The sequence below is a fragment of the Meriones unguiculatus genome, chromosome 7, assembly GCF_030254825.1.
Source record: "Meriones unguiculatus strain TT.TT164.6M chromosome 7, Bangor_MerUng_6.1, whole genome shotgun sequence".
Classification (NCBI taxonomy): Eukaryota; Metazoa; Chordata; class Mammalia; order Rodentia; family Muridae; genus Meriones; species Meriones unguiculatus.
Genome location: NC_083355.1, coordinates 117,729,020 through 117,755,343, shown reverse-complemented (window position 1 = coordinate 117,755,343; position 26,324 = coordinate 117,729,020). Strand labels below are relative to the sequence as shown.

Here is a 26,324-nt window from a genome sequence, read left to right as displayed (position 1 = left end):
AGGTGAGATTGGAGGAGGATGAGCGAGGGGGCTACAGCTGGAATACAAAATGAATAAATTGTAATAATTAAAAAATAATGCCTATTCAAACTGTACAAAATTTTACTGAATTATATAGATTGAAGACCTGGTTAAAAAAATAATCAAGACACTAAACAAAGAAAAATACAGAACAAAGAAAAATATTAAAAGCAGCAAGGGAAAAAAGACCAAGTAACATATAAATTCAACCTATCAGAACCACACCTGACTTTTCAACAGGGACTATGAAAACCATAAGGGCCTGGGCAGATGTCATGCAGACCCATAAGAGAACACAGATGTCAGCCCAGGCTACTATACCCAGCAAAACTTTCAATCACCATAGATGGAGAAAACAAGATATTCCATGACAAAAAAAAAATTTAAACAATATTTATGCACCAACCCAGAAGATACTAGAAGGAAAACTCCAACCCAATGAGGTCAATTACACCAAAAAAACACAGGATAGAGATAATTTCACAATAGCAAAACCAAAAGAAAACAAGCACACAAACACACTATCCCCATCAACTCCACAATACAAGAAACTAGCAATCATTGGTCACTAATATCTATCAACATCAATGGAATCAATTCTCCAATAAAAAGACACAGATTAACAGAATGGTTGCAGAATCAGGATTCAATATTCTGTGCATTCAAGAAACACACCTCAGCAACAAAGATAGACACTACCTCAGAGTAAAGGACTGGACAAAGGTTTTCTGAGCAAGAGGAGCCAAGACACAAGCTGGAGTAGCCATTCTAGTATCTAATTAAATAGACTTTCAACCAAAATTAATCAAGACATGGGGAAGGAGACTTCATACTCATCAAAGGAAAAATTTACCATGAGAATATCAAAATCCTAAACATCTATACCCCAAATATATGAGCAACTGCATTCATAAAAGAAACATTATTAAAGCTTAAATCACACATCGATCCCAACACATTAATAGTGGGAGACTTCAACACCCCATTCTGACCAATGGACAGACCACTGAGACAGAAGCTAAATAAAGAAATAATTAAGCTAACAGAAGTCATGAATCAAATGGACCCAATAGATGTATAAAGAACCCAGACACAAAAAAATATATACTTTTTTCTCAAAACCATACAGAACATTCTCCAAAATTTACCATATAGTCAGCCACAAAGCAAACCTCAACCAATACATGAAAATTGAATTAATCTATTGTTCTTTATCAGATCACCATGTATGAAAGCTAGAACAGAAACAACAAAAAGCCTACACATGAATGGAAACTGAACAACTCCCTGCTTAATGATCACTGGATCAAGGAAGAAATAAAGAAACAAATTAAAGAATTCAATGAAAATGGGGGAACAACTTACCCAAACTTATGCAACACCATGAAAGCAGTGCTAAGAGGAAAGTTCATAATACTAAGTGCTTTCATAAAGAAATTGGAGAGATCCCATGTGAGCAACCTAACAGATCATCTGAAAGCTTTAGATAAAAAAGAAGCATCCAAAAGGAGTAGACAAAAGAAAATAATCAAACTCAGTGCTGAAATCAATAAATTAAAATCAAAGTGAGCAATATGAAGAATCAATGAAACCACGAGTTGGATCTTTGAGAAAAGCAACAAGATAGACAAACCACTAACCAAACTAACTAGAAGACAGAGAGACAGTACCCAAATTAACAAAATCAGAAATGAAAAGGGAGATATTACAACAGACACTAAGGATATCCAAAGAATCATCAGGTCTTACTTCTCCAGGATTTCTTCAGTTTGTGTTTTCTTTATTATTTTTATTTCTATCTTCAGATCTTGAAACCATTTTATTGATTTCCTTCACCTGTTTGTATTTTCCTGTATTTCTTTCAGTGATTTCTTTATTTCCTCTCTAAAGGCCTCAAACTGTTTGACTGTACCTTCCTGTATTTCTTTAAGAATTTTATTCATTTCCTTCATCATTTTCATAAGCATAGATTTAATGTCTTGTGTGTGTGTGTTTCTGATGTGTTAGGATATCTAGGGTTGCTTGTCATGGGATAACTGGGTTCTGGGGATTGCTCTGGATTTTATTGATTGTGTTTTCACACTGGCCTTTAGCCATCTGGTTGTCTCTGTCATTGGCTGTTGGATCCTCTTGTCTGCTGGAGTTCTTGGAGGTGCAGGAAGAGCCCTGGGCTGGAAGCTAATTGTTCCTGCAGGAGGCTTCCTCAGATTGGTGGGAATGGTCTCAGACTCGCGGGTAGTTCTCAGGGACTTGCCAGTGGCTCTCCTCAGATGTATGATTCTGCAGACCAAGTGGACTCTTCAGGAGTTAGAGGATCCTTCCTAAGTTAAGGGATGCCCCCGAGTCAGCTAGTGGCTTTCTTGCTCCAAGGTTAGTGAGCTCAGACACTGTGCTCGTTGGTCATAGACATTTTGGAGAACCTGTGAGCTCAGAGTTATTGCCTGTGTCCTCAGGGAGACGGGTTGAGCTTTGGAGGGATGGCAAGGGGTACTTCTGTGGGTCCCAAGCATCAGGAAGCCTGAGGGTGGAGCTGTGCCCGCAGGATGGTAAGTGTGGGTGCTCGATTTTGGAGTGCACACCCCCAGTACTGGAAGGTACCCACTCCACGGAACAGTGGGTTTTTGGTTGGGACAGGCATTGGTTTGACATTCCCTCAATCTCTGCTCTATCTGTGCTATCTTTGTCTCTGCAGATTTTGTAGTCAGGATAAGTTCTGGATCAAAGTTTTTGTGTGAGGGCTGGTGTTCTCCATTCACTAGGAATCTTGTCTAGTTACAGGTGTCCTCTTCAGTCTCCATGGCCCCTATTACTAGGATTCCCATTTGGAGTTCCTCCTAGAGGCCTATTCTGACTTAGGTCTCCAGCCTGTCACAGAGATGCTCCCACCCACAGCTTCTTTTTTTCTCTGCCAGGCTTCTGTCCCCCTGCCCCCTCTCTCTCCAGGTCTGATCTTCACCCTTATTTATCTCTATATTCCCTCTCCTACCTGGTTCCCTCTCTTCAACTACTACATCTGTCTACTCTATTTCCCCTTCTGAGTAAGATTTAAGTATCTTGGGTCCTCCTTGCTACTTATCTTCTTGGGGTCTGTGCATAGTAGTATGTTTATCCTCTACTATATGGCTAAAATCCACTTAAAAGTGAATGCATAGCATGTGTGTCTTTCTGGGTCTGTGTTACCTCACTCAGGATGATTATTCTAGTTTTATTCATTTGCCTGCAAATTTCATGTTACCTTGTTTTAAATATCTGAGTAGTGTTCCATTGTGTAAATGTAGCACCGTTTCTTTATTTATGCTTTGGTTGAGGTACATCTAGGTTGTTTCCAGATTCTGGCTATTACAAATCAAGGTGCTATGAACATACATAATGTCCTTGTTGTATGGTGGAGCATCTTTTGAGTATGCACACAGGACTGGTGTAGATGGGTCTTGAGGTAGAGCTATTCCAGTTCTCTTAGAAAGTGCCAGATGGATTTCCAAAGTGGTTGTAAAATTTGCACTCCCACCAGCAATGGAGGATTGTTCCCCTTTCTTCACATCCTTGCCAGCATATGCTGTCAATTTTTTGATCTTAGCTTTTCTGATGTGTGTAAGATGAAATCTCAGAGTTGTTTTGATTTTCATTTCCCTGAAGACTAATAATGTTGAACATTCTTTAAGTGCTTTTCGACCATTCAGGATTCCTCTGTTGAGAATTCTCCTTTTAGTTCTGTACCCCATTTTTATATTGGATTATTTTGTCTGTTGGTGTTTAATTTTTTGAGTTTTTTCTTTCTGCTTTTCATTAAAAACTTTTTATTTTTATTAATTACAGTTTATTCACTTTGTACCTCCCCTATACCTCCCTTCTTCTTCCCCTCCCAATCTCACCCTCCCTCTTCCCCACCCGTGTCCCTCTCCCTGTCCACTGAAAAGGGAGGTCTTCCTCCCCTTCCCTCTGATCCTAGTCTATCAGGTCTCATCAGAAGTGGCTGCATTGTCTTCTTCTGTGGCCTGGTAAGGCTGCTCCCCCTCAGGGGGAGGTGATAAAAGAGCAGGCCAATCAGTTCATGTCAGAGATAGTCCCTGTTCCCATTACTATGGAGGCCACTTCTGATGAGAACTGCCATAGGCTACTTCTATGCAGGGGTTTCAGGCAATCTCCAGGAGTGGTCCTTGGTTGGAGTATCAGTTTCAGAAAAGACCCCTGTGCCCAGGCATTTAGAATCTGTCGATGTCCTTGTGGAGTTCCTGTCCTCTCCAGGTCTTTCTATCTCACCCTTCTTTCATAAGATTCCCTGTACTCTGCCCAAAGTTTGGCTATGAGTCTCAACATCTGCCTTGCTACCCTGCAGGGTAGAGCCTTTCAGAGACCCTCTGTGGTTGAGTTTTTTATATACTTTGGATATGAACTCTCTGTTGGATGTAGATTTGGTGAAGATCTTTTCCCAACTTGTAGACTGCCATTTTGTTCTATTGACAGTGTCCTTTGCCTTACAGAAGCTTTTATGTTTCAAGAGGTCTCATTTATTAATTGTTTATCTTAGAGCCTGAGCTGTTGGTCTTATGTTGAGGAATTTGTCTCCTGAACCCATGAATTCAAGACTGGTTCCCATTATCCCTTCTAGTAGATTAGTGTTTCTGGTTTTATGTTGAGGTCATTGGTCCACTTGGACTTGAGTTTTGTGCAGGGTGATAAATATGGATCTATTTACATCTTTGTATGTAGACATCCAGTTAGACCAGTACCATTTGTTCAAGTTGCTGTCTTTTTTTTTTTTTTTGTATAGTTTGGCTCATTTGTCAAAAATCAGATGTGCATAGGTATGTGGGTCAATTTCCAGGTCTTTGATTTGATTCCTTTGATCTATTAGTCTATTTCTGTGCCAGTATCATGCAGTTTTTATTACTATTGCTCTGTAGTATAGCTTGAGATCAGGTATGGAGAAACCTCCACATGTTCTCTTATTGTATAGCATTGTTTTAGCTATCATGTTTTTTGTTTTGTTTTGTTTTTCTATATGAAGTTTAAAATTGTTCTTTCAAGGTCTGTAAAGAACTGTGTTGGTATTTTAGTGGGGGTTTGCATTGAATCGCTAAATTGCTTTTTTGTAAGATGGCCATTTTTACTATGTTAATCCTAGCAATCCATGAAATACTTCCATCTTCTGATACTTTTGTCATTTTCTTTCTTTAGAGACTTGAAGTTCTTTTCATACATGTCTTTCACTTGCTTGGTTCAAGTTATTCCTAGATACTTTATATTATTTGTTGCTATTGTGAAGGTTGTGGTTTCCTTAATTTCTTTCTCAGCCTGTTTGTCATTTGTATGCAGGAGGGCTACTGTTTTCTTTTTTTTTTTAATTAATCTTGTATCCAGCCACTTTGCTGAAGGAGTTTATCAGCTGCAGGGGTTCTCTGGCAGAATTTTCTGGGTCACTTATGTACATTATCATATAATCTGTGAATAGCGATACTTTAACTTCTTCCTTCATGATCTGTATCCCTTTGATCTCCTTGTCTTATTGTTCTAGCTAGGACTACAAGTAGTATATTAAAGAGGTATGGAGGGAGTAGGCAGCCTTGATTTTAGTGAGAATGCTTTCAATTTCTCTTCATTTAATATGATGTTGGCTATTGCTTGCTGTATATAACCTTTGTTATGTTTAGGTATGTGCCTTATACCCCTGATATATCCAAGACTTTTATCACAGAGGAGTTTTAGATTTTTGTCAATGGCTTTTTATGCATCTAATGAGATGATCATGTGATTTTTTTTCAGTTTGTTTATGTGGTGGATTACATTGATGGATTTCTATATGTTGAAACATCCTTGCATCCCTGGGATGATACCTACTTGACATGTTAGATTGCCCCATCCAGCGGGAATTCAACGGGTTCCTAAAGAGGGGTGAAAAGAATGGGATAGGACAAGAGACACAAAGAATGACCGGTTTGGAGGAACAAAACGAAACAGAGAAAAGCAAGAATCTTGGTATCAAAACTGGTTTTCCACCTCTCTCTTGTTATCCACCCTTCTTCCTTCTATCCTTGGTCCTTTTGTGGGTCTTTTGCTTCTCCTCTCCTTTGAACCTTGGACATTTAGAAAGTTAACTAGTTTTGTTAAGGAACAGGTGGAAACATTTAACAGACGCCCTACATCAGTTCATTACCACCAGTTGGCTGTTGCAGATGACAATCCGGAGTCCTATGAGATGCCTGAGGGAAGTGCCTCAGCAGCGTTTGATTTCACCCAGCTGGCTCAAGAGTCACGCCCCCACCGGTTTTGGAAATGGCGGCGAAGCTATCAATGACGGAAATAATATGATGCCAAGTCCAGAGGCACACCATCTAGGCTGTGACCACAGCCAATGATGGGAATATTGTGGGTCCACATCTTGGAGGCATGCTCCTTTACCAGGAATACCAAGTTTGGAGTCAACCCTCATAGCCTAAGACAGGCAGGTCATCCTATTATAAATAATGGTGCTAGACTTGGGTGCCCATCATATAGCCTAAGACAGATGCTTCGCCCACTTGTTATTACAAGAAAGGGGGAGATGCCGAGGACCAAGAGCCCCAGGCATCTAGTTCTGGTAACTGGAAAATTACTGACGCCTGGGTATATAATCAACTTCAACCACCTGAAGGGGACTTCCCGAGAAGTTGCTAAACCACCCCCACCCTGACTGATTTTATCGATCCCAGGAAGAGCCATGGAATGTGCCACTTGTGCAAGAGATAATTTGCCCCCTTTTCCCACTTGGGAGGGTAGTCACTTCCTTATTTCAAAAATATAAAAGTATAGCTCCAGCGAGCAATAAACAGACCTCGACAAATCATTACCTCGTCTCATTCCTTGTCTCTCGCCCATTTTTCTTTCAGGCTTGGTTCTTCTCAGACCCCAAAAATTAGTAGATCCAGAGGGTTGGGGCAAGAGGCCTACAGAACACCTAATAAATTAGACTAGAAAAGAAAATCCTCCCGTCACATAATAATCAAAACAGTAAATATACAGAACAAAGAAAAAATACTAAAAGCTGCAAGGGAAAAAGGCCAAGTAATGTATAATGGCAAACCCATCAGAATCACACCTGACTTCTCAACAGAAACTATGAAAGCCAGAAGAGCCGGGATGGATATCATGCAGACCCTAGGAGAACACAGATGTAAGCCTAGGCTACTGTACCCAGCAAAACTATCAGTCCTCATAAATGGAGAAAACAAGATATTGAACAATGAAAACAAATTTCAACAACACATACACACAAATCCAGAGTTACAGAAGATACTAGAAGGAAAAATACAACCGAAGAAAACTAACTACTTTCAAGAAATCACAGGAAATAAATAACCTCACTACAGCAAAACAAAAAGTAACCAAACACACAAACACACTACCATGGCCAACATCAATATCAAAGGATCTAACAGCCACTGATCATTAATCTCCCTCAACATCAATGGACTCAATTCTCCAATAAAAAGACACAGACTAACAGAATGGATGTGTAAACAAGATCCAACAATCTGTTGCATACAAAAAACACACCTAAATCACGAAGATGGATATTACCTGAGAGTAAAGGGCTAGAAGATGGTTTTCCAAGCAAATAGACATAAGAAACAAGCAGGAGTAGCCATTCTAATATCTAATAAAGTAGATTTTCAACCAAAATCAATCAAAAGAAATAGAGGACACTTCATACTCATCAAAGGAAAATTCCACGAGGAAGATATCACAATCCTGAACATCAATGCCCCAAACGCAAGGGCACCCACATTTATAAAAGAAACTTTAATAAAACTTAAACCACACATAGACCCCCACACATTAATAGTGGGAGACTTCAACACCCCACTCTCCACAAAGGAAAGGTCAACAAAACAGAAATTAAACAAAGAAACAATAACTCTGACAGAGGTCATGAATCAAATGGACCTCACAGACATCTACAAAACCTTTCACCCAAACTCAAAAGAATTTTCCTTCTTCTCAGCACCTCATGGAACCTTCTCCAAAATAGACCATATAGTTGGTCACAAAGCAAGCCTCAACAGATACAAGAAGATTGAAATAATCCCTTGTATCCTATCTGATCACCATGGACTAAAACTGGACTTCAATGACAAAAATAGCAAAAGGCCTACATACACATGGAAATTGAACAACTTGCTTCTAAATGACAGCTGGGTCAGAGAAGAAATAAAGAAAGAAATTAAAGACTTCCTAGAATTCAATGAAAATGAAGGCACAACATACCCAAACTTGTTGGACACAATGAAAGCAGTGCTAAGAGGAAAGTTGATAGCACTAAGTACCTTCAAGAAGAAATTCGAGACAGCTCATTCAAGCAACTTAATGGCCCACTTAAAAACCCTAGAAAAAGAAGAAGCAGACACACCAAAACGGAGTAGACGGCTGAAAATAATCAAACTCAGGGCTGAAATCAATCAATTAGAAACAAATAAAACAATTCAAAGAATCGATGAAACCAAGAGCTGGTTCTTTGAGAAAATCAGCAAGATCGACAAACCATTAGCCAAACTAACTAAAAGGCAGAGAAAAACTATCCAAATCAACAAAATCAAAAACGAAAAGGGGGACATAACCACACACACTGAAGAAATCCAAACAATAATCAGGTCTTACGTCCAAAGTCTATATGCCACAAAATTTGAAAATCTAAATGAAATGGAAATTTTTCTTAACTGATTCTACATGCCAAAGCTGAATCAAGACCAGGTAAACCAATTAAATAGTCCTATATCCCCTAAGGAAATAGAAGCTGTCAGCAAAAGTCTACCATGCAAAAAAAGCCCAGGGCCACATGGTTTCAGTGCTGAATTCTACCAGACCTTCAAAGAAGAGCTAACACCAATACTCTTCAAACTATTCCACAAGATAAAAACAGAAGGAACACTACCAAACTCATTCTATGAAGCCACAGTCACCTTGGTACCTAAACCTCACAAAGACCCAACAAAGAAAGAGAATTTCAGGCCAATCTTCCTCATGAACATTGATGCAAAAATACTCAACAAAATACTTGCAAACTGAATCCAAGAACATATCAAAGACATCATCCACTATGACCAAGTAGGCTTCATCCCAGGCATGCAGGGGTGGTGGTTCAATATACGGAAATCCATCAATGTGATCCACCACATAAACAAACTGAAGGAGAAAAACCACATGGTCCTCTCCTTAGATGCTGAAAAGGCATTTGACAAAATCCAACATCCATTCATGTTTAAAGTATTGGAGAGATCAGGGATACAAGGCACATACTTGAACATAGTAAAGGCGATATACAGCAAGCCTATAGCCAACAGCAAACTCAATGGAGAGAAACTTAAATCATTCCCACTGAAATCAGGGACAAGGCAAGGCTGTCCACTCTCTCCATACCTCTTCAACATTGTTCTTGAAGCCCTTGCTAGAGCAATGAGATAATTAAAGGAGATCAAGAGGATTCAGTTCGAAACAGAAGTAGTCAAAGTATCACTATTTGCAAAAGATATGATAGTATACCTGAGTGACTCCAAAAATTCTACCAGGGAACTCCTACAGCTGATTAACACCTTCAGCAAAGTGGCCGGATACAAAATTAACTAAAAAAAAATCAGTAGCCTTCCTGTATACAAAAGACAAAAGGGCCGAGAAAGAAATTAGGGAAACAAAACTCTTCACAATAGCCACAAAGGACATAAAGTACCTTGGTGTGAACCTAACAAAGCAAGTCAAAGACTTGTATGAAAAAAATGTCCAGTCTCTGAAGAAAGAATTAGAAGAAGATATCAGAAGATGGAAAGATCTCCCATGCTCATGGCTTGGCAGGATTAACATAGTAAAAATGGACATCTTACCAAAAGCAATCTACAGATTCAATGCTATTCCCATCAAATTACCAACATAATTCTTTACAGACCTTGAAAGAAAAAGTCTCACTTTCATATGAACAAAAAGAAACCCTGAATTGCTAAAACAATTCTCTACAGTAAAAGATCTTCAGGAGGTATCTCCATCCCTGATCTCAAGCTGTACTATAGAGCAACAATATTAAAAACTGCAGGGTACTGGCATAGAAACAGACTGGTGGATCAATGGAATCGAATAGAAGACCCTGACATAAATCCACACACTTATGGACACTTGATTTTTTACAAAGATGCCAAATCCATTCAATGGAAAAAAGACAGCATCTTCAACAAATGGTGCTGGTCTAACTGGATGTCTACATGTAGAAAAATGTAAACATATCCATACTTATCACCCTGCACAAAACTAAAGTCCAAGTGGATCAAAGACCTTAACGTAAAACCAGACACACTAAACCACTTAGAAGAAAAAGTGGGGAATACCTTTGAACTCATTGGCACAGGAGACAACTTCCTGAACAGAACACCAACAGCAAAGGCTCTAAGAGCAACAATCAATAAATGGGACCTCATGAAACTGATAAGCTTCTATAAAGCAAAGGACACTGTCCTCAGAACAAAACGACAGCCTACAGATTGGGAAAGAATCTTCACCAACCCTGTATCTGACAGAGGGCTAATATCCAGTATATATAAAGAACTAAAGAAGTTAAACAGCAAAAAAAATCAAGTAATCCAATTTAAAAATGGGGTACAGAGCTAAACAGAGAATTCTCCACAGAGGAATATCGAATGGCAGAGAAACACTTAAAGAAATGCTCAACCTCATTAGCCATCAGGGAAATGCAAATCAAAATGACCCTAAGATTTCACCTTACACCCATCAGAATGGCTAAGATCAAAAACTCCAGAGACAACACATGCTGGAGAGGTTGTGGAGAAAGGGGAACCCTCCTCCACCGCTGGTGGGAATGTAAACTTGTACAACCACTCTGGAAATCAATTTGGGGCTTCCTCAGACAACTAGGAATAGCGCTTCCAGCCATACCACTCCTAGGCATATATCCAAAAGATTCTCAAGTATACAATAAGGACATTTGCTCAGCCATGTTTGTAGCAGCCTTATTTGTAATAGTCAAAAGCTGGAAACACCCCAGACGCCCCTCAGTGGAAGAACGGATGCACAAATTGTGGTATATCTACACAATGGAATATTACTCAGCAATAAAAAAAAAAAGGAAATCATTAAATTTGCAGGTAAATGGTGGGATCTGGAAAAGATCATCCTGAGTGAGCTCTCCCAGAAGCAGAAAGATGCACACGGTATATACTCACTCATATAGACATATAATATAGGATAAACCTACTAAAATCTGTACACCTAAAGAAACTAATCAAGAGGGAGGACTCTTGCTAAAATGCTCAATTCCTATCCAGAAAGGCAAAGAGGCTGGACATCAGAAGAAAGAGAAAAGAGGGAACAAGTCAGGAGCCTGACACAGAGGACCTCTGAAAAGCTCTTCCCTGCAGACTATCAATGTAGATGCTGAAACTTATGGGCAATCTTCGGGCAGAGTGCAGGGAATCTTATGAAAGAAGTGGGAAACAGTAAGATATGGAGAAGACAGGAACTCCACAAGAAGAGCAACAGAATCAAAAAATCTGAGCACAGGGGTCTTTCCTGAGACTGATATTCCAACCAAGGACTATGCATGAAGATAACCTAAGACCCCTGCACAGATGTAGCCCATGGCAATTCAGTATCCAAGTGGGTTCCATTGTAATAGAAACAGGAACTGTCTCTGACATGAACTGATTGGCCTGCTCTTTAATTACCTCCCCCTGAGGGGGAAGCAGCATTACCAGGCCTCAGAAGAAGACAACGCAGCCACTCCTGATGAGACCTAATTGACTAGGATCAGAAGGAAGGAAAAGAAGTCCTCCCCTATCAGTGGACTTGGGGAGGGGCATGCATGCAGAGGGTGGAGGAAGGGAGGGATTGGGACGGGAGGATGGAGAGAACCACAGGAGGGATACAAAGTGAATAAAGTGTAATTAATAAAGAAAAAATAAAACAACAAATAAAAGGACAAAAAAAAGAATGTCAGGTAAGATATCTCAAATGTCTAGCCTTACTAACAGATGTCTCATAAGTTCTGGAAACGTAAATCTCTCACCCATGACCTTATTGCAGCTGTCTGTAACTTTCCACTAGCTGGCCTTGGCTCCTGGCAGTGGATGATGTATTTGATGTGTTCTTGAATTTGGCTTGTGAGTATTTTATTTAGAATTTTTGCATGAATGTTCACAATGGAAATTGGTGTGAAATTCTCTTTTTTTCTGAGTGTTTGTATGGTTTAGGTATCAGGGTGACCATGGCCTCATAGAATAAATTTGGCAGTGTTCCTTCTGTTTCTATTTTGTGGAAGAGTTTGAGTACTGGTGTTAGCTCTACTTTGCAAGTCTGGTAGAATTCTACACTAAAACCATCTGGCCCTACACTTTTTTTTTGGGGGGGGGGAGACTGTTGATAACTGCTTCTATTAAGTTAGTGATTATAGGACTGCTTAAACTGTTTACCTGATCATGATTTAACTTTGGCAGGTGAAATCTATTAAGAAAATTGTCCATTTCCCTTGTATTTCCCCTAGTCTCCTCCTAGTCCCACCTTCCCTCCCGCTTCTCTCCCTATGCCTTTTACCTAGTTCCCTGATAGGGGAGGACCTCCTATCCTTCTATCAGTGCTGGCTGCATCATCTTCCTCTGAGGCCTGCCAAGGCCCCCAGGAGGAGGTGAACAAAGAGCCAGCCACTTAGTTCATGTCAGAGGCAGCCCCTGTACTCTTACTAGGGAACCTACGTGGAAACTGAAGCCCATGGGCTTCATCTGAGCAGGGGTCTAGGTCCTCTCCATGCATGGTCCTTGGTTGGAGTATCAGTCACTGCAGGACCCTCTGGGCCCAGGTTTTATGACTCTGTTGGTCTCCTTGTGGAGTTCCTGTCCCCTCCAAGTCTTTCTATCTCCCTCTTCTCCATAAGGTTTCCAACACTCTGCCCAAAGCTTGGCAATGAGTCTCAGTATCTTCTTCATTACCCTGATGGGTAGAATCTTTCAGAGGTCCCCTAGGGAAGGCTCCTGTCCTGTTCCTTGTCTTCTCCTACTTCTATCCTGTTTGTCCTTCTGTGTGAAGTTTCAGCCTCTTCCCTATGGTCCTCCTTGTTGTTTAGCTTCTTTAGGACTATAGATTTTAGTATGTTTATCCTGTCACTCCAAGACTTAAAATAAAGGGGTGTTGGATTTTGTCAAATGCTTTTTCAGCATTCACCATGTGGGTTTCTTTTTTCTTTCAGTTTGTGTATATGGTGGATTACACTGGTGAATTTCCATATATTGAACCACCCCTGCATGCCTGGGATGAAGTCTACTTGGTCATGGTGGATGATGTATTTGATGTGTTCTTAGATTCGGTTTGCAAGTATATTATTGAATATTTTTGTGTCAATGTTCATAAGGAATATTAGTCAAAAATTCTCTTTATTTGTTGGGTCTTTGTATGGTTTAGGTATCAAGGTGACTGTAGCCTCATAGAATAAGTTTGGTAGTGTTTTTTCTGTTTCTATTTTGTGGAATAATTTGAAAAGTATTGGTATTAGCTCTTCTTTGAAGGTCTGGCATAATTTTGCAAAAGCTGTAGTGTGTTACAGTGTTGCTGTTGTTCATTTGTTTGCTTGCTTGTTTTTTTATTTTTTATTTTCTTTTGAGAAGAAGATGGCAGATATGAAAGGAAAGGGAGATAAGTGGGATTGGGGCACATGATGTGTAATTCACAAAGAGTCAATTAAAAAATTTAAAGCACAGTGGTGGCACACTCCTTTAATTCCAGCACACAGGAAGTAAAGAAACAGGGGGATACGAGTACAAGGCCAGCATGGTCTACTGAGTGAGTGCCAGGACAGCCAGGGTCACACAGAGAAAGCCTGTCTTGGGAAAGAAAAAACAAAAGCCTATGCCAAGCCAAGTTTCTCTCTGCCTGTGGGTCAAAATTTAGTGCTCAGTTACTACTCTATGCCTGCCTATATGCCACCATGCTTCCCGCCATGATGACAATGCACTAAGCCTTTGAAACTGTAAGCAAGAGCCAATAAAATGCTTTCTTTCATAGGAGTTGCCTTGGTCATAGTGTCTCCTCACAAAAATAGTATATTAACTAAGACAGTTGGGTAGTATGGAGATAAAGTAGAGAATCTGGGTAAATTGTAGACAAGGCATGAAAAAGGCAAAAGAATATAGAAAAAAGCTTGGGAAGGTAGCAAAGAAATGGTTGGACATAGAAGGTATCCCAGGAAGTTATTAAAGGGCATGCTTTCAGATAGCCTAAGACAGTGTCAGGAGCCCATAGGAACAATGTGGGTGAAACATGGTACCATAGTGGAGACAGAGTAGTAACACTGTGGAAACAATGACATCAGCTTGGAGGCCCTGTGGGGACAGCGTGCTTGGGAACAGTATGAGCATTGTGGGGACAGTGGAGGATGTGATACTATTGCCTACCTCAAAGAGTGTGATGTTGGCACTTTAGCACACACTGAGCAGGAAGAGGGTGATGAAGATGGTGATGGTTGTCCAGAGCCTGTCCAGTTCCTCATCCTGTCTCCATCTTCCCCAAACCAAGCCCAAGTATGTGGTAATGCCATGGTGGGTGTGAGGCAGGGTGGCCCAGAGTCCATATTAGCTGATACATGGATGACATGGAAGTGTACATGGCAAAGATGCAGCCTTTGGAAGAGCAATACAACAGTCCAGATACCCGCGTGGATGTTCAGCCCAGATCTATGTGAGCGTCCATGAGCTGAGCATCACCAGTATACACAGCACCTGCATATACTCTCATTTGGATGCACACACTTAACACCTGGGGCTTCCCTGTGCACACATCAGGTCCACTCACAGAACCCTCCTCAACATTGACAGACACAACTGTCATCCTTTGAGGGTGTCCATACTGCTCCCTCAACACATAAAAATAGACCTAGAGGGGTCCTGTCTATGCCTAGACCCTCAGGCCTGCCTCCCACTCCCACAATAATTGATCCTTCACAGCTCAGTGCTCTGGCTCACCTCCCACTGTGGACATTCTTTGGAGTACAGGTCTCACCAGACACAAGCTCTGCCATCACTCTGACTCTCTGGTTACCAAGGGACAGACAGAAGGTCAGGCAGACTGCACAGCCATTGTCCTTAAGGGTCACAGGCTCTATTTCAGCCTGGTCAGCTTTAGCACTGAAAGAACAGACATACAAGGAGGGTTCTTTACAGACAAGACTGCTATCAGATTAGGTCCTGCAAGTCTGGCTCAGCCCAGTAACAGAGATGGAGCAATTTTGGGAAGTGAGGCTGCTGGCAAAGGGAAGGTGGAAATAAGACCTGGCCCCAAAGAGAGGTCTGCTACCCAACACAGCTGTTCTTCCCTCTCTTGCCTCCTCAAAGACCCACTCTGACTCACGAACATTCACCCTCTCTGTGCGGAGCTGGAAATGGACAATCTGCCTAGGATTTCATGGGCTGGAGAGGAGAGATGAGTTAGGAACTGGGACACACACACACACACACACACACACACACAGAGTAGGGATGCATGGAATACGTACCATTCTCCTAGGCTGAAGAGCAAGGCATGATAACTCAACTGAACACTTAGGACACTTGTGAGTCCTGGACCCAGAGCTTCTGGCTCTGCAGAGAGAAGGCTTGGTATTACTGGTGTATGGAGATAAGGCACCCAAGCTCAGGAAAGAAGACTCCAGCCCTGGCATGGGCTCAGATTAGACCCCTCCTTGATATCATCAAGACCTACAGTCCACCTCTTTGTGTCCAAGGTACAAAACATGAGCAAAGGACAGCTCCTTGAGCAGGAAGGACATGAACAGGGGCCTCCAGGGGAGATGGAAGGAGTCCTTGCTTCCCTAGTTGGAAGGATGATCTGAGCATCACTTCCAGGAAACCTCTGCTCCCCCCTGATTATTCTCTCTCTAACCTTCTTGTCCACCTTGATCTGCTGGCTTATTGGACAGCATTGCAGGTGATGGAGGCAAAAAGGACCTTGTGCTCACAGATGAGGGACACTAGGACTGTTAAACATGCAGGGTTGTCTCTACAAAGAGCAAGGTTGTATAACCTGTTTTCAAGGCTGGGAGTAGAAGTGGAAAATAGCCTGGGTGACCTTTGCACTATCTATATGACTGAGAGCACACCAGATCCCCACCCCCAAGCCCCTTAAGATGTCACATGTAGTCAATCTATAGAGCCCATCTTTGTGAAAGATGGCACTTGTGCTTTACAAAGGCTTTCACTGCTGTCATGCCTTAAGCTTTATTCAGTTAATTATCACCAGGAAACATTTTCCAAGTTGTGAGGCCCTTAAATACACCCACAATAAAATACTCAGTGTCAAACCTGTGATATTTAAACAAACACAAGCTACTGAGACACATTAAACAGAACTCCCTTCTTGCTTTGCACAGACACACTACTGTCTGTGGTGTTTGCAGAGATGCTCACACCTCAGGTGCTGATGAGCATGTTCACTGAGCTGCAAAGGGAGTAAGAGCTGACTTTAGGGCAGATGGTAAGGTCACTGGGCATGGCTCCAGAGTTCCAGGGCATGGCCACTGACCGGACAACCAAGGGTCACTATAGATCCAGATGTGACACCATAGCCTGGGCCAGATATAAGACAGATGGTACCTGCTGTAAGAGAGGGAGTGTGTGTATCATGCTGTCAGACACAGCTGTGAACACACATGTGTAAACATGGTCCTCAGCCCTGCCAGGACCCGAGCCTTCTACACATACCCAGCAGGGTCCAGAGCTGGGTTCATGGGCACTACGTACACACCTGACTAGCTCCGCCTGCCTCATCTTTATGCCCTTTAACCTATGGGTCACCAGGCTAGGCTAGACCTGTGGTACTCTGAATCCATCCACATCCCTAGTCAACATCCAAAAAGGTGCTGGACCAGCTGTCCAGAGAGGCTCTTTGCATACACTCTGATGCCTTTTCCTCCTGTGCTTCATAGTTACGGAGATGATCCCTGTCAGTGTTCAATGACCAACTACACCCAGGACAGTTCATTGGCCTCCAGCCCCTTCACCAGCTCTGCCTACTGTGCTCTTGCTCTTTCTTAGGTACCCTTTATCACTCTGGCCTCTGGGTTTCTTATATGAGTAGGGGTTCTTGTCTCAGATCCCCTGAGCTCTCAACAGTCCCAAAGAACAAGGCCGTGGCTTTACTGTGAAAGCTGTATCTTCTCAAGTTGGCTCTGAGGCAATCAGCCCCATCCACTCCTGTGAATGTACCCACATCCTGCCCTGATACATCCCTCGGAAGCCTCTTCCTCTGTCTACATTCCTCCATAGCCATCCTAAGCTCCAAAGTCTGCGTTCTGGGTCTCAGCCTTGGACCTAGAACTCTTGGCTCTTCTCCTGCTTCCTGGGGTTCACCCTAGCATGCTATGCTACCATTTCCCAGCACGGGCAGCCCTGATCTGACCTAACCTCCCTGGCTGACACCCTGTTTTTTGTTCGCGGCAGAGCAGTCTTCCTGATGAGGCTGCCCTAACCTCCTAGCTCCCCACCCCTTTCCCTTACAATTCACAACACATTCTGCCTGATATCAGTGTCACTACGCCCAAAGAGACACCTTGCTCTTCCCATCAGCCCCAGGTCCTCAGGATGGAGAGGACCGTCACTCTTACAGAAGCTGGCCAGTCACCTGACACTTAGACTCTGTTCCCTTCCCTTCAGTCCTAAGGCACTACTGGCCTCCATATCCCCCACCTGTACCAAGCTTCATCTACAAAAATGCTAAGTGAGCTCCTCCCTCTGCACTGAGGGCTCCACTGCCCTGGGCATCACACTCTGCTATAGAAGCTTTGATTCCCTTGTTCCATAGCCTAATGAGGCTCTGGGATCAGAACTGGAGTCCCTGATTCCACAACAGTAACCCATCAGGTTCCCTTGACAGCACCCACGTTAAGGACCTTCTGGCCCAGGTCCCCTCTTCATCTATCCAAGGGCTCCTTCTGAGTACCAGCACTGCTTCTCTCTGGAGCCAAGATTTTCCTGCTTGAAAGCTCAGCCAGAGCCCCAAGCCTCTTCCATTTCCCATTTAGTTTGCACCCCATACTCCGTCAGAGCCCTCAGTGTCTACCCTGTGCCTTGGGCTTATCTGAGTTTTCTTCAGATAGAACCTGCTAAAGACAGGGACAGAGAGATGGGGCCACCAAGACTGGACTTAGGTCAGACCTGAGTGAGGGGCCCAGGCGCTGTGAAAACTCTCTAATGAGGTGGTCAGGAAAGAGTGGGCATAATCACTCAGGCTCAACCAGCCCAGTGACCCTCAAAAGGCCAGGTGCACAGAGTAATAGGAATACAGCCAGGCTTCCTACCTTGTCTCCTCAGTCTCAAGGGTACCACGTCACCCACCCCCACACACCCATATAAAGTAATCTCAGTCATGTTTGGACTCCCCCTCACCCCTGACACAGAAACCCCCAGAATTAAGAGGAACTTCAGGAAATACCTTGTGCCACCCACTGTCAATCCTGTTCTTAGTCATGCATGAGGTGGAAGTAGGGTGGCATAAACATTTCTGGGACAGAGGCTGTGAATCTAGGAAAGACAAGAGAAAGCTAGCACCAAAACAGGAAGAGAGAAAGTTGCTTTCATAGCTTCCACATGGAGTGGGGTCAGCAGGGAAAGGAGCTACAAAGGGAGAGGACAGCAGAGATGCAGACGTGGCTTCCAGATCTTTGAGTCAACATATCACAGGAGATTGGGAAGAGGTTGTCAGACCAGCCCCGACAGAGGAAGCCTGTGTGTAGAAGAGTAAAGCTGCCTGCCTGCAGCCGGGCGTAAGCCAGGCAGATTCTGGAGATTCTGTGGATAAAAATGCAGGCAACTGGAGCTTGGCATAGCCACAGACAACCAGCATGAGCCTCAAGCAGGTGACAGCATATAGCAAGAAGCCTCAGGAAGAAGTTTGTCCTGGACTACGGGTTGACAGAGCCAAGACAGCTGAGACGGTGAGGAAAAAAGCCAACAGATAGTGCTGGTGGAGAGGCCTGTGGTAAGTGAAGAGGGGAGTAGGGAGGGTAGCAAGCCAGAAACTCGGGCTTAACAGCTGTCAAGAACTAAATGATGTTTAAGCATGGGTCACCAAGCTAAACTGCAGAGAGAAACTAATATAAGTGGAAAGACTGGGGGTCTAAGGCTGAACGGGCCTGGGCAGATGGGAGGGCTGGGAGGTCAGGCCATCCCCAGGAGCCCAGGAGACCAGCATGGTAGCTGTAGGTAAGCTGAGGCAGGTGGGGTTACAGATGGGGACACAAGGCTGACTAGCACATGGCAACTAAAGCTGATAGAGGTGCAGGGATCCAGGGCATTCCCAGAAGCTCGATGGACCCTACTGAGGTACACAGGGAAATTAGGGCAGATGGGAGGACTGGGAGTTCAGTTCAGCTCCAGGACCTTAGGGAATTGGGCTGAGTAGCAGAGATGGCAGAGCAACCGGCCACCAATTCTGGGGCGGCAAAGGGAAGTCCCAGGATTCTGGAGAACAATTATGCCAGCTACAGAGGAAATGGAACAGGTAAGAGTGTGGACGGCTGAGCATCACAGGGATGCTGGCGGTGTTGGGCATCCTGGGGCTAGGTGGAAAACCACAGGAATCCAGGGGACCAGGGCAAGACAATTAAGTTGACCTGGGGTAGGAAGGGATCCTGGGTGCCTAGAATAGCCTTAAGAGTTTAGAGAACCAGGCTGCACAGCTGCAGGGATGATGGTGCTGATGAAGCTATGACAGCCAGGTCAAGCAGGCAGTTACCAGGGAAATGGGGAGATGGAGTTAATGGGGGTCCAGCACAGCCTCAGGAGAAAAAAAAAAAGACTAAAGGAGTTGTGTGCCCTGCTCGAAGCTGACCCAATATAAACAACAGAGATGTGTAGTGTCAGAGCTCAGGTCAGACTCCCTTCTGAGCTAAGGATAGCACAGGGAAGGAGGAGAGGCAGGAGGAAACAAGCCATCCTGTAGAGGTCAGTGGAGTAGCCAGGCCTGCCAGTAGCCAAAAGGAATAGGACTGATGTGGCCAGCAAGGGCAGGTGACAAAGGTCTCAGACAGCATCCCAGGCCAAGCTGAGCATTACAGGAAGCTGAAACATGTAGGGAACAGCTGAGGATCTCAGGGGAGCCAGGATTTGTGGAGGTTCTGGCAAGTCAGGTGGGCTCAAGAGCTCAGAAAACCACACTGAGCACTTACAACAGAGCTAAGGCAGGTGAGAGTGCTGGGAGTGATTAAAGGGCTACAGGGGAGCCAAGACAGGTGGGAGCAGATTAGCTACCAAGAAACAGGTGCGGGTCAGAATGTGGGGATCCAGGCTGAGAACATACATGGAAACTCAGGCAGGTGGAAGTGCAGGGGTCCAGGCTGAGCAGCTGCAGGGAAACTGAGGCAGGTGGAAGTGTATGAGTAGCAGCTGAGCGGCTACAGGGGAACTGAGGCAAATGGAGGTGCGGGGTACCAGGAAGAGCAGCTGCAGGAAAACTGAAGTGGGTGGAGGTGCAGGGGTACCAGGCAAAGCAGCTGCAGGGAAACTGAGGCAGATGGCGGTGCAGGGGTCCAGGCTAAGCAGCTGCAGGGAGACTGAGGCAGGTGGAGGTGCAGGGGTACCAGAAAGAGCAGCTGCAGGGAAACTGAGGCAGGTGGAGGTGCAGGGGTACCAGGAAGAGCAGCTGCGGGGAAACTGAGGCAGGTGGAAGTGCAGGGGTCCAAGCAGAGCAGCTGCAGGGAAACTGAGGCAGGTGGAGGTGCGGGGGTACCAGGAAGAGCAGCTGCTGAGAAACTGAGGCAGGTGGGGGTGCAGGGATCCAGGCTAAGCAGCTGCAGAGAAACTGAGGCAGGTGAAGGTGCAGGGGTACCAGGAAGAGCAGCTGCAGGGAAGCTGAGGCAGGTGGAGGTGCAGGGATCCAGGCTAAGCAGCTGCAGAGAAACTGAGGCAGGTGAAGGTGCAGGGGTACCAGGAAGAGCAGCTACAGGGAAACTGAGGCAGGTGGAGGTGCGGGTAGCAGGAAGAGCAGCTGCAGGGAAACTGAGGCAAGTGGAGGTACGGGGTAGCAGGAAGAGCAGCTGCGGGGAAACTGAGGCAGGTGGAGGTGCAGGGATCCAGGCTAAGCAGCTGCAGGGAAACTGAGGCAGGTGGAGGTGCGGGTAGCAGGAAGAGCAGCTGCAGAGAAAATGAGGCAGGTGGAGATGCAGGGGTCCAAGCAGAGCAGCTGCAGGGAAACTGAGGCAGGTGGAGGTGCAGGGGTCCAAGCAGAGCAGCTGCAGGGAAACTGAGGCAGATGGAGGTACAGGGGTCCAAGCAAAGCAACTGCCGGAAAACTGAGGCAGGTGGAGGTGCAGGGGTCCAAGCAAAGCAGCTGCAGGGAAACTGAGGCAGATGAGGGTGCAGGGATCTAGGCTAAGCAGCTGCAGGGAAGCTGAGGCAGGTGGAGGTGCGGGGTACCAGGAAGAGCAGCTGCAGGGAAACTGAGGCAGGTGGAGGTGCAGGGGTCCAGGCTAAGCAGCTGCAGGGAAACTGAGGCAGGTGGAGGTACAGGGGTCCAAGCAGAGTAGCTGCAGGGGCTCGGGTAGATGGAGTGTGGGGGATTAGTTAAGCAAACAAAGGGAGCAAGATCCAGTGGGCATGTGAGGGTCCAGGCTGAGTAGTCACAGGGGAGCTGGGACAGGCAGGAGTGGAGGATTCTAGGCTTAACAGTCACAGGGAAACTGAGACCAATAGGCCTGTGGGGGACCACAGTGAGCAAATACCGGGGAGCTGGTAGTGATGGGTGTAGCCAGCTAAGCAGCTGCAGGGGAGCGGGGCTAGCGGGGGTGAGAGAGAGCAGGCCGAGCAGCTGTGGAGGACTTGGGGTGGGTGGGAGTGTGGGGACTCAGGATGAGCAGCTCCAAGGGAGCTGGAGTAGGGGTGCGAGAGACCAAGCTGAGAAGCTGCAGGGAAACCGAGGCAAGTAGGGTGCTGGGGTCCAGGATGAGCAACAACAGGTAAGTGTGTGGGTAACAGACCGGGCAGCTACAGCAGACCAGGGTGTGTGGGAGTTCTATGAAGTCAGGGAAGCCTCACCGGCACAGGATATGGAAAATCAGGCTGAGCACACAAAACAAAGCTAAGGCAGGTGAGGGTGCGGAATGGGGTGAGCAGCTCCTGGGGAGCTGGGGCGGATTGGCATAGGAGAGGTTCTGGCTGAGCGGTAGAAGGGGATCCAGGCAGGAGGGAATGTTGGGAAACAAGCTGAACAGCCTTGCAGCCCACCCACGAGAGCCAGCACACTGCCATGAGCTACATTATCTGCCTTAGAGATGACTGCTGGTACCAGGGGTAGGGTTTTGAGGAACTGGGCTGGGTTGAAATGGTAGGCAAGATAGGGTGCTAATGACAGAGGAGGAGGGTAAGTGATCCTTACTTCATGCTGGGAGTGAGGAAAGAAGGAAATAGGAAGGGTAAAAAGCCAGGGGTCAAGGCTGGAGCTGATCCAGCTTTCTTTCTGAGAGTGGTGACAGGACTGAGCATACTTTAGCTGGTGATACCAGGCAACTGACCCAACAGAACAAAGCGGGCCTGGCAGAGCAAGGAAGCTTCTGGAGCCAGGATCAGCAGAAGAAAGCAAGGCCCACATAGACCAACAGATCATATGGGAGGGAGTGGGAACTCTGCAGCAGAGTGTCTTTGGTAAACAGTAGGTGCCCAGGAGCTCAGGGAACAAGCCCAGCACCAGGAGAGCTCGGAGCTAGGGAAAGGCTGGATGGGTAGCAGGCAGCCCCAAGACCCTAGCAAAAGAGCGGGATTAAGAAGCAGATAAGAAAGCAGGTCAGGTCTAGCAGGGGCAACCTGAGATACTCAGGGCAGAGGGGCAGCTAAAGGAGCCTGAGAAACTGGTAAAAGCCCAGCTGATGCAAGCATCAAAACTAGCTGATGGCTACAAGGGAACCAGTCTCCGGGATGTGGGGGTCAGAAAGGGCCTCTGGCTGAGCAGACAGGGACGGGAAGGATCCTGGGTCTGACCTCGCCAGAGGAACTATACAAGCTGCTGCTTTAGCTGGGGGCCCTACCTATGATCCAGGGAGACTGAGAACGTAAGGCAGAGAGATGAAATCTGTCCCAACAATGCAGGGGACACGGAGTGAGCACACAGAAGGAAGGGAAGCTGAGGACTAAGGCCTGGGGCAGCGGCTGTCTGAGCTGAGGGGCAGTGGAGACCAGTGTGATCCTGGAAATAAATGAAGAGGGCAGAGAAGGGACAGAGAAGGGGAGGTGCTGAGACTAGCTCCATGTAGAATGGGTACTGAAAAAGAAAAGGGACTTCTCTAGGGTCTGGCAACACAAGTACTGTGCAAAAGAAAAGCCCGGGGCAGTGTGAAGAACAAGACAGCAAGAGATGGGAAGCTACGGCTGGGGTCACCAGGGCCTCCTTAATGTGGCTGCACTGTAATGAGGTAGAAAGGTGCTGAGCAGCCAGGGCAGGACCAACCAGAGTGCCCATACCCACACCCAAGGGTCTGGACCCACATCCTGCTGCAGCTACTCAGTTCAAAGCCCACCAGAAAAGACACAGCCTGCCAAGCAGAGCTAAGGCCAGAGTTTGGGGACTTTGGGGAGTTCAGGGAACCTAAAATCAAGGGCCACCAGTCAACCACCAACAGGCCAAGGCAGGAACCAGAAGCCTAGGAGTTTGCAAGAGCCAATGTGGCTGTGCAGGGGGAGCCAGGAAAGGGCTGCAGGCCACGGAGCTGTTCCGGCTTCAGTTTCTCTTCCAGTGATGGCCAGATTATGTGCAGCCATATGGCCCAGACATAAAAGGTACGACACAGATAGCCACATTGGACAGCTCCTGAAGCAGTTTTCTGAAAGTGTGCGACCAATGGGACTGGGCTCAAAGTGTCTCGGGCCTGGCCTAAGTGGGTGACCCTGACATTCACCAGCCCAGTGTTTACTCCATGCAGAGAGCCAGCGCCTGGAGAGGGCTGAAGGCAGCCTTCTAAAGCTTGGGTCCAGCCATGGCTGACAGCATGATCACACATATGCCTTTTCTTGCAGCCAAAACAACAGCCCCATCTGTCTATCCTCTGGCCCCTGCTGCCTATGATAGGACATCTGGATCCACGGTGACCCTGGGATGCCTGGTCAAGGGCTACTTCCCTGAGCCAGCCACCGTGACCTGGAACTCTGGAGCCCTGACCAGCGGCGTGCACACCTTCCCATCTGTCCTGCAGTCTGGGCTCTACACCCTCAGCAGCTCCGTGACTGTACCTTCCAGCACCTGGCCCAGCCAGACTGTCACCTGCAACGTAGCCCACCCGGCCAGCAGCACCAAGGTGGACAAGACAGTTGGTGAGAGCACTACCAGGGGAGGAGTGCTTCATGGGAGATGGGTCTTGAATGTTCACCTACATAGACCAACCAGGCAGGGCAGCCATCTGCAGGGAGGGGAGCTCGGCTCAGGAAAGCAGGAGATCCTGTCTGTCTCCCTTCTGGAGACTTCAGTCCACGTCCTTTACACTCATGGAATGGTACTCTGGGTTGGAAGCCCATGCCCTTCATCCTGGACACACAGAGGCAGACTCAAGTATCAACCTGCCAAAGGTCATATCCCCAAGTGGCCTAGCCTGAGCCCACACCAGAACCAAACTCTCCCTTCCTCCATCTTGCTGCCCTCTCACCTCCAGACCCCAGTAACACACAGCCTTCTCTCTGCAGGAGAATACCACTGCAAGCCTTGCAAATGTCCAGGTAGGTCAATAGGCCTTTCATCCCAGCCCCCACCTGCAACAAAAGTCCCAGGTAAGCCATGTTGGAAGGTGCCCAGATATTGACCTACATCCATCTTTCTTCATCTGCAGTCCCAGAAGTATCATCTGTCTTCATCTTCCCCCCAAAGCCCAAGGACGTGCTCACAATCTCTCTGACCCCCAAAATCACGTGTGTGGTGGTAGACATTAGCCAGGATGATCCCGAGGTGGAGATCAGCTGGTTTGTGGATGATGTGGAAGTGCACACAGCTCAGACTCAACCCCGGGAGGAGCAGTTCAACAGCACCTTTCGAGTAGTCAGTACCCTCCCCATCCTGCACCAGGACTGGCTCAACGGCAAAGAGTTCAAATGCAAGGTCAACAGTGAAGCGTTCCCCTCCCCCATTGAGAAAACCGTCTCCAAAATGAAAGGTGGGAGTTGCAGGGTGGGTGATGTAGTAGCTGCAATAGGCCATAGGCAGTCCCTGTCGATGACCTCTGTGCTGACCACTCTCTATGCCCACAGGGCAACCCCAGGCTCCACAGGTGTATATGATGCCACCACCCAAGGAGCAGATGACCAAGAACGAAGTCACTGTGAGCTGCTACGTAGGGGGTTTTTACCCACCAGACGTCAGCGTAGAGTGGCAGAGGAATGGGGAGCCAGAGCCGAACTTCAAGAGCACCCAGCCCACCTTGGACACAGACGAATCTTACTTCCTCTACAGCAAGCTCGATGTAAAGAGGGCCAATTGGGAGAAAGGAGATGTTTTCACCTGCTCTGTGTTACACGAGGCCCTGCACAACCACCACACAGAGAAGAGTCTCCGCTACTCTCCTGGTAAATGAGCCCAGGGTCCTGTGAGGCCTCTGTCCTAAGGGGCACTGATACCTACCTCCACTCCTTCCCTGTGTAAATAAAGCACCCAGTACTGCCCTGGGACCCTGCAAAAATGTCCTGGTTCTTTCTGAAGTAGAGAGTCTAGCTAGGCCATGGGCTGTGATGTCTCCAGGGTTTGAGGCCTGAGTTGTGACTAAGGAAAGATCATGGGCCCGTACTGCCAGACCCAGGACTCTCGAATTTGCCTGGCCTAAAAAGAATTTGTGTCTCGCTGGAAGGGGATGGCTTACCTCTAGGCAGTCCCTCTCCCTTACCTTCCCTCTAACTAGTAGTTCATCTTTTCTGGGTTTAAGGATGTGCCTAAGAAACCCCCAAAGAAAGGAACACACAAACCCCATCTCCCTCAGTTTTACCCTTCTTCCTGTCCAAGGATCTCCCTGAGTGCACTGAAAAGACACGTGTGCTCAGGGACTTGCAGAAAGATACTTGCCGTTCCTCCTTTCCATCCACCAAGTTTTCCAGGGGCTAAGTCTATGCCATGCGGTGAAGATGCAGGTAGCTCTCGCTGCCCATGAGAGGGACTATCAGGAGTCCATGTCCACGCTGAACTCAGACCCATTAAAACAGAGCTGCTGAGCCACACCCATCACACAAGGTCCATGTACACACCATGTACACACACACAGACACACACAGAGACACACAGATACACAGACACATAGACACACACTCAGAGAAACATAGACATGTACACAC

The 26,324-nt window shown here is 46.1% G+C and overlaps 1 gene segment (V, D, J or C); it reads left to right on the top strand.

The window, feature by feature from the left end:
* Positions 1-25,681, top strand: part of LOC110544160 (Ig gamma-1 chain C region secreted form-like) — an 85,640-nt gene extending 59,959 nt beyond the window's left edge. Inside the window, 4 exon segments of the C gene segment in view lie at positions 24,036-24,329; positions 24,696-24,728; positions 24,839-25,159; positions 25,254-25,681. Of these exon segments, the coding sequence occupies positions 24,036-24,329; positions 24,696-24,728; positions 24,839-25,159; positions 25,254-25,576 (971 nt within the window).
* The last annotated feature ends 643 nt before the right edge of the window (positions 25,682-26,324 follow it).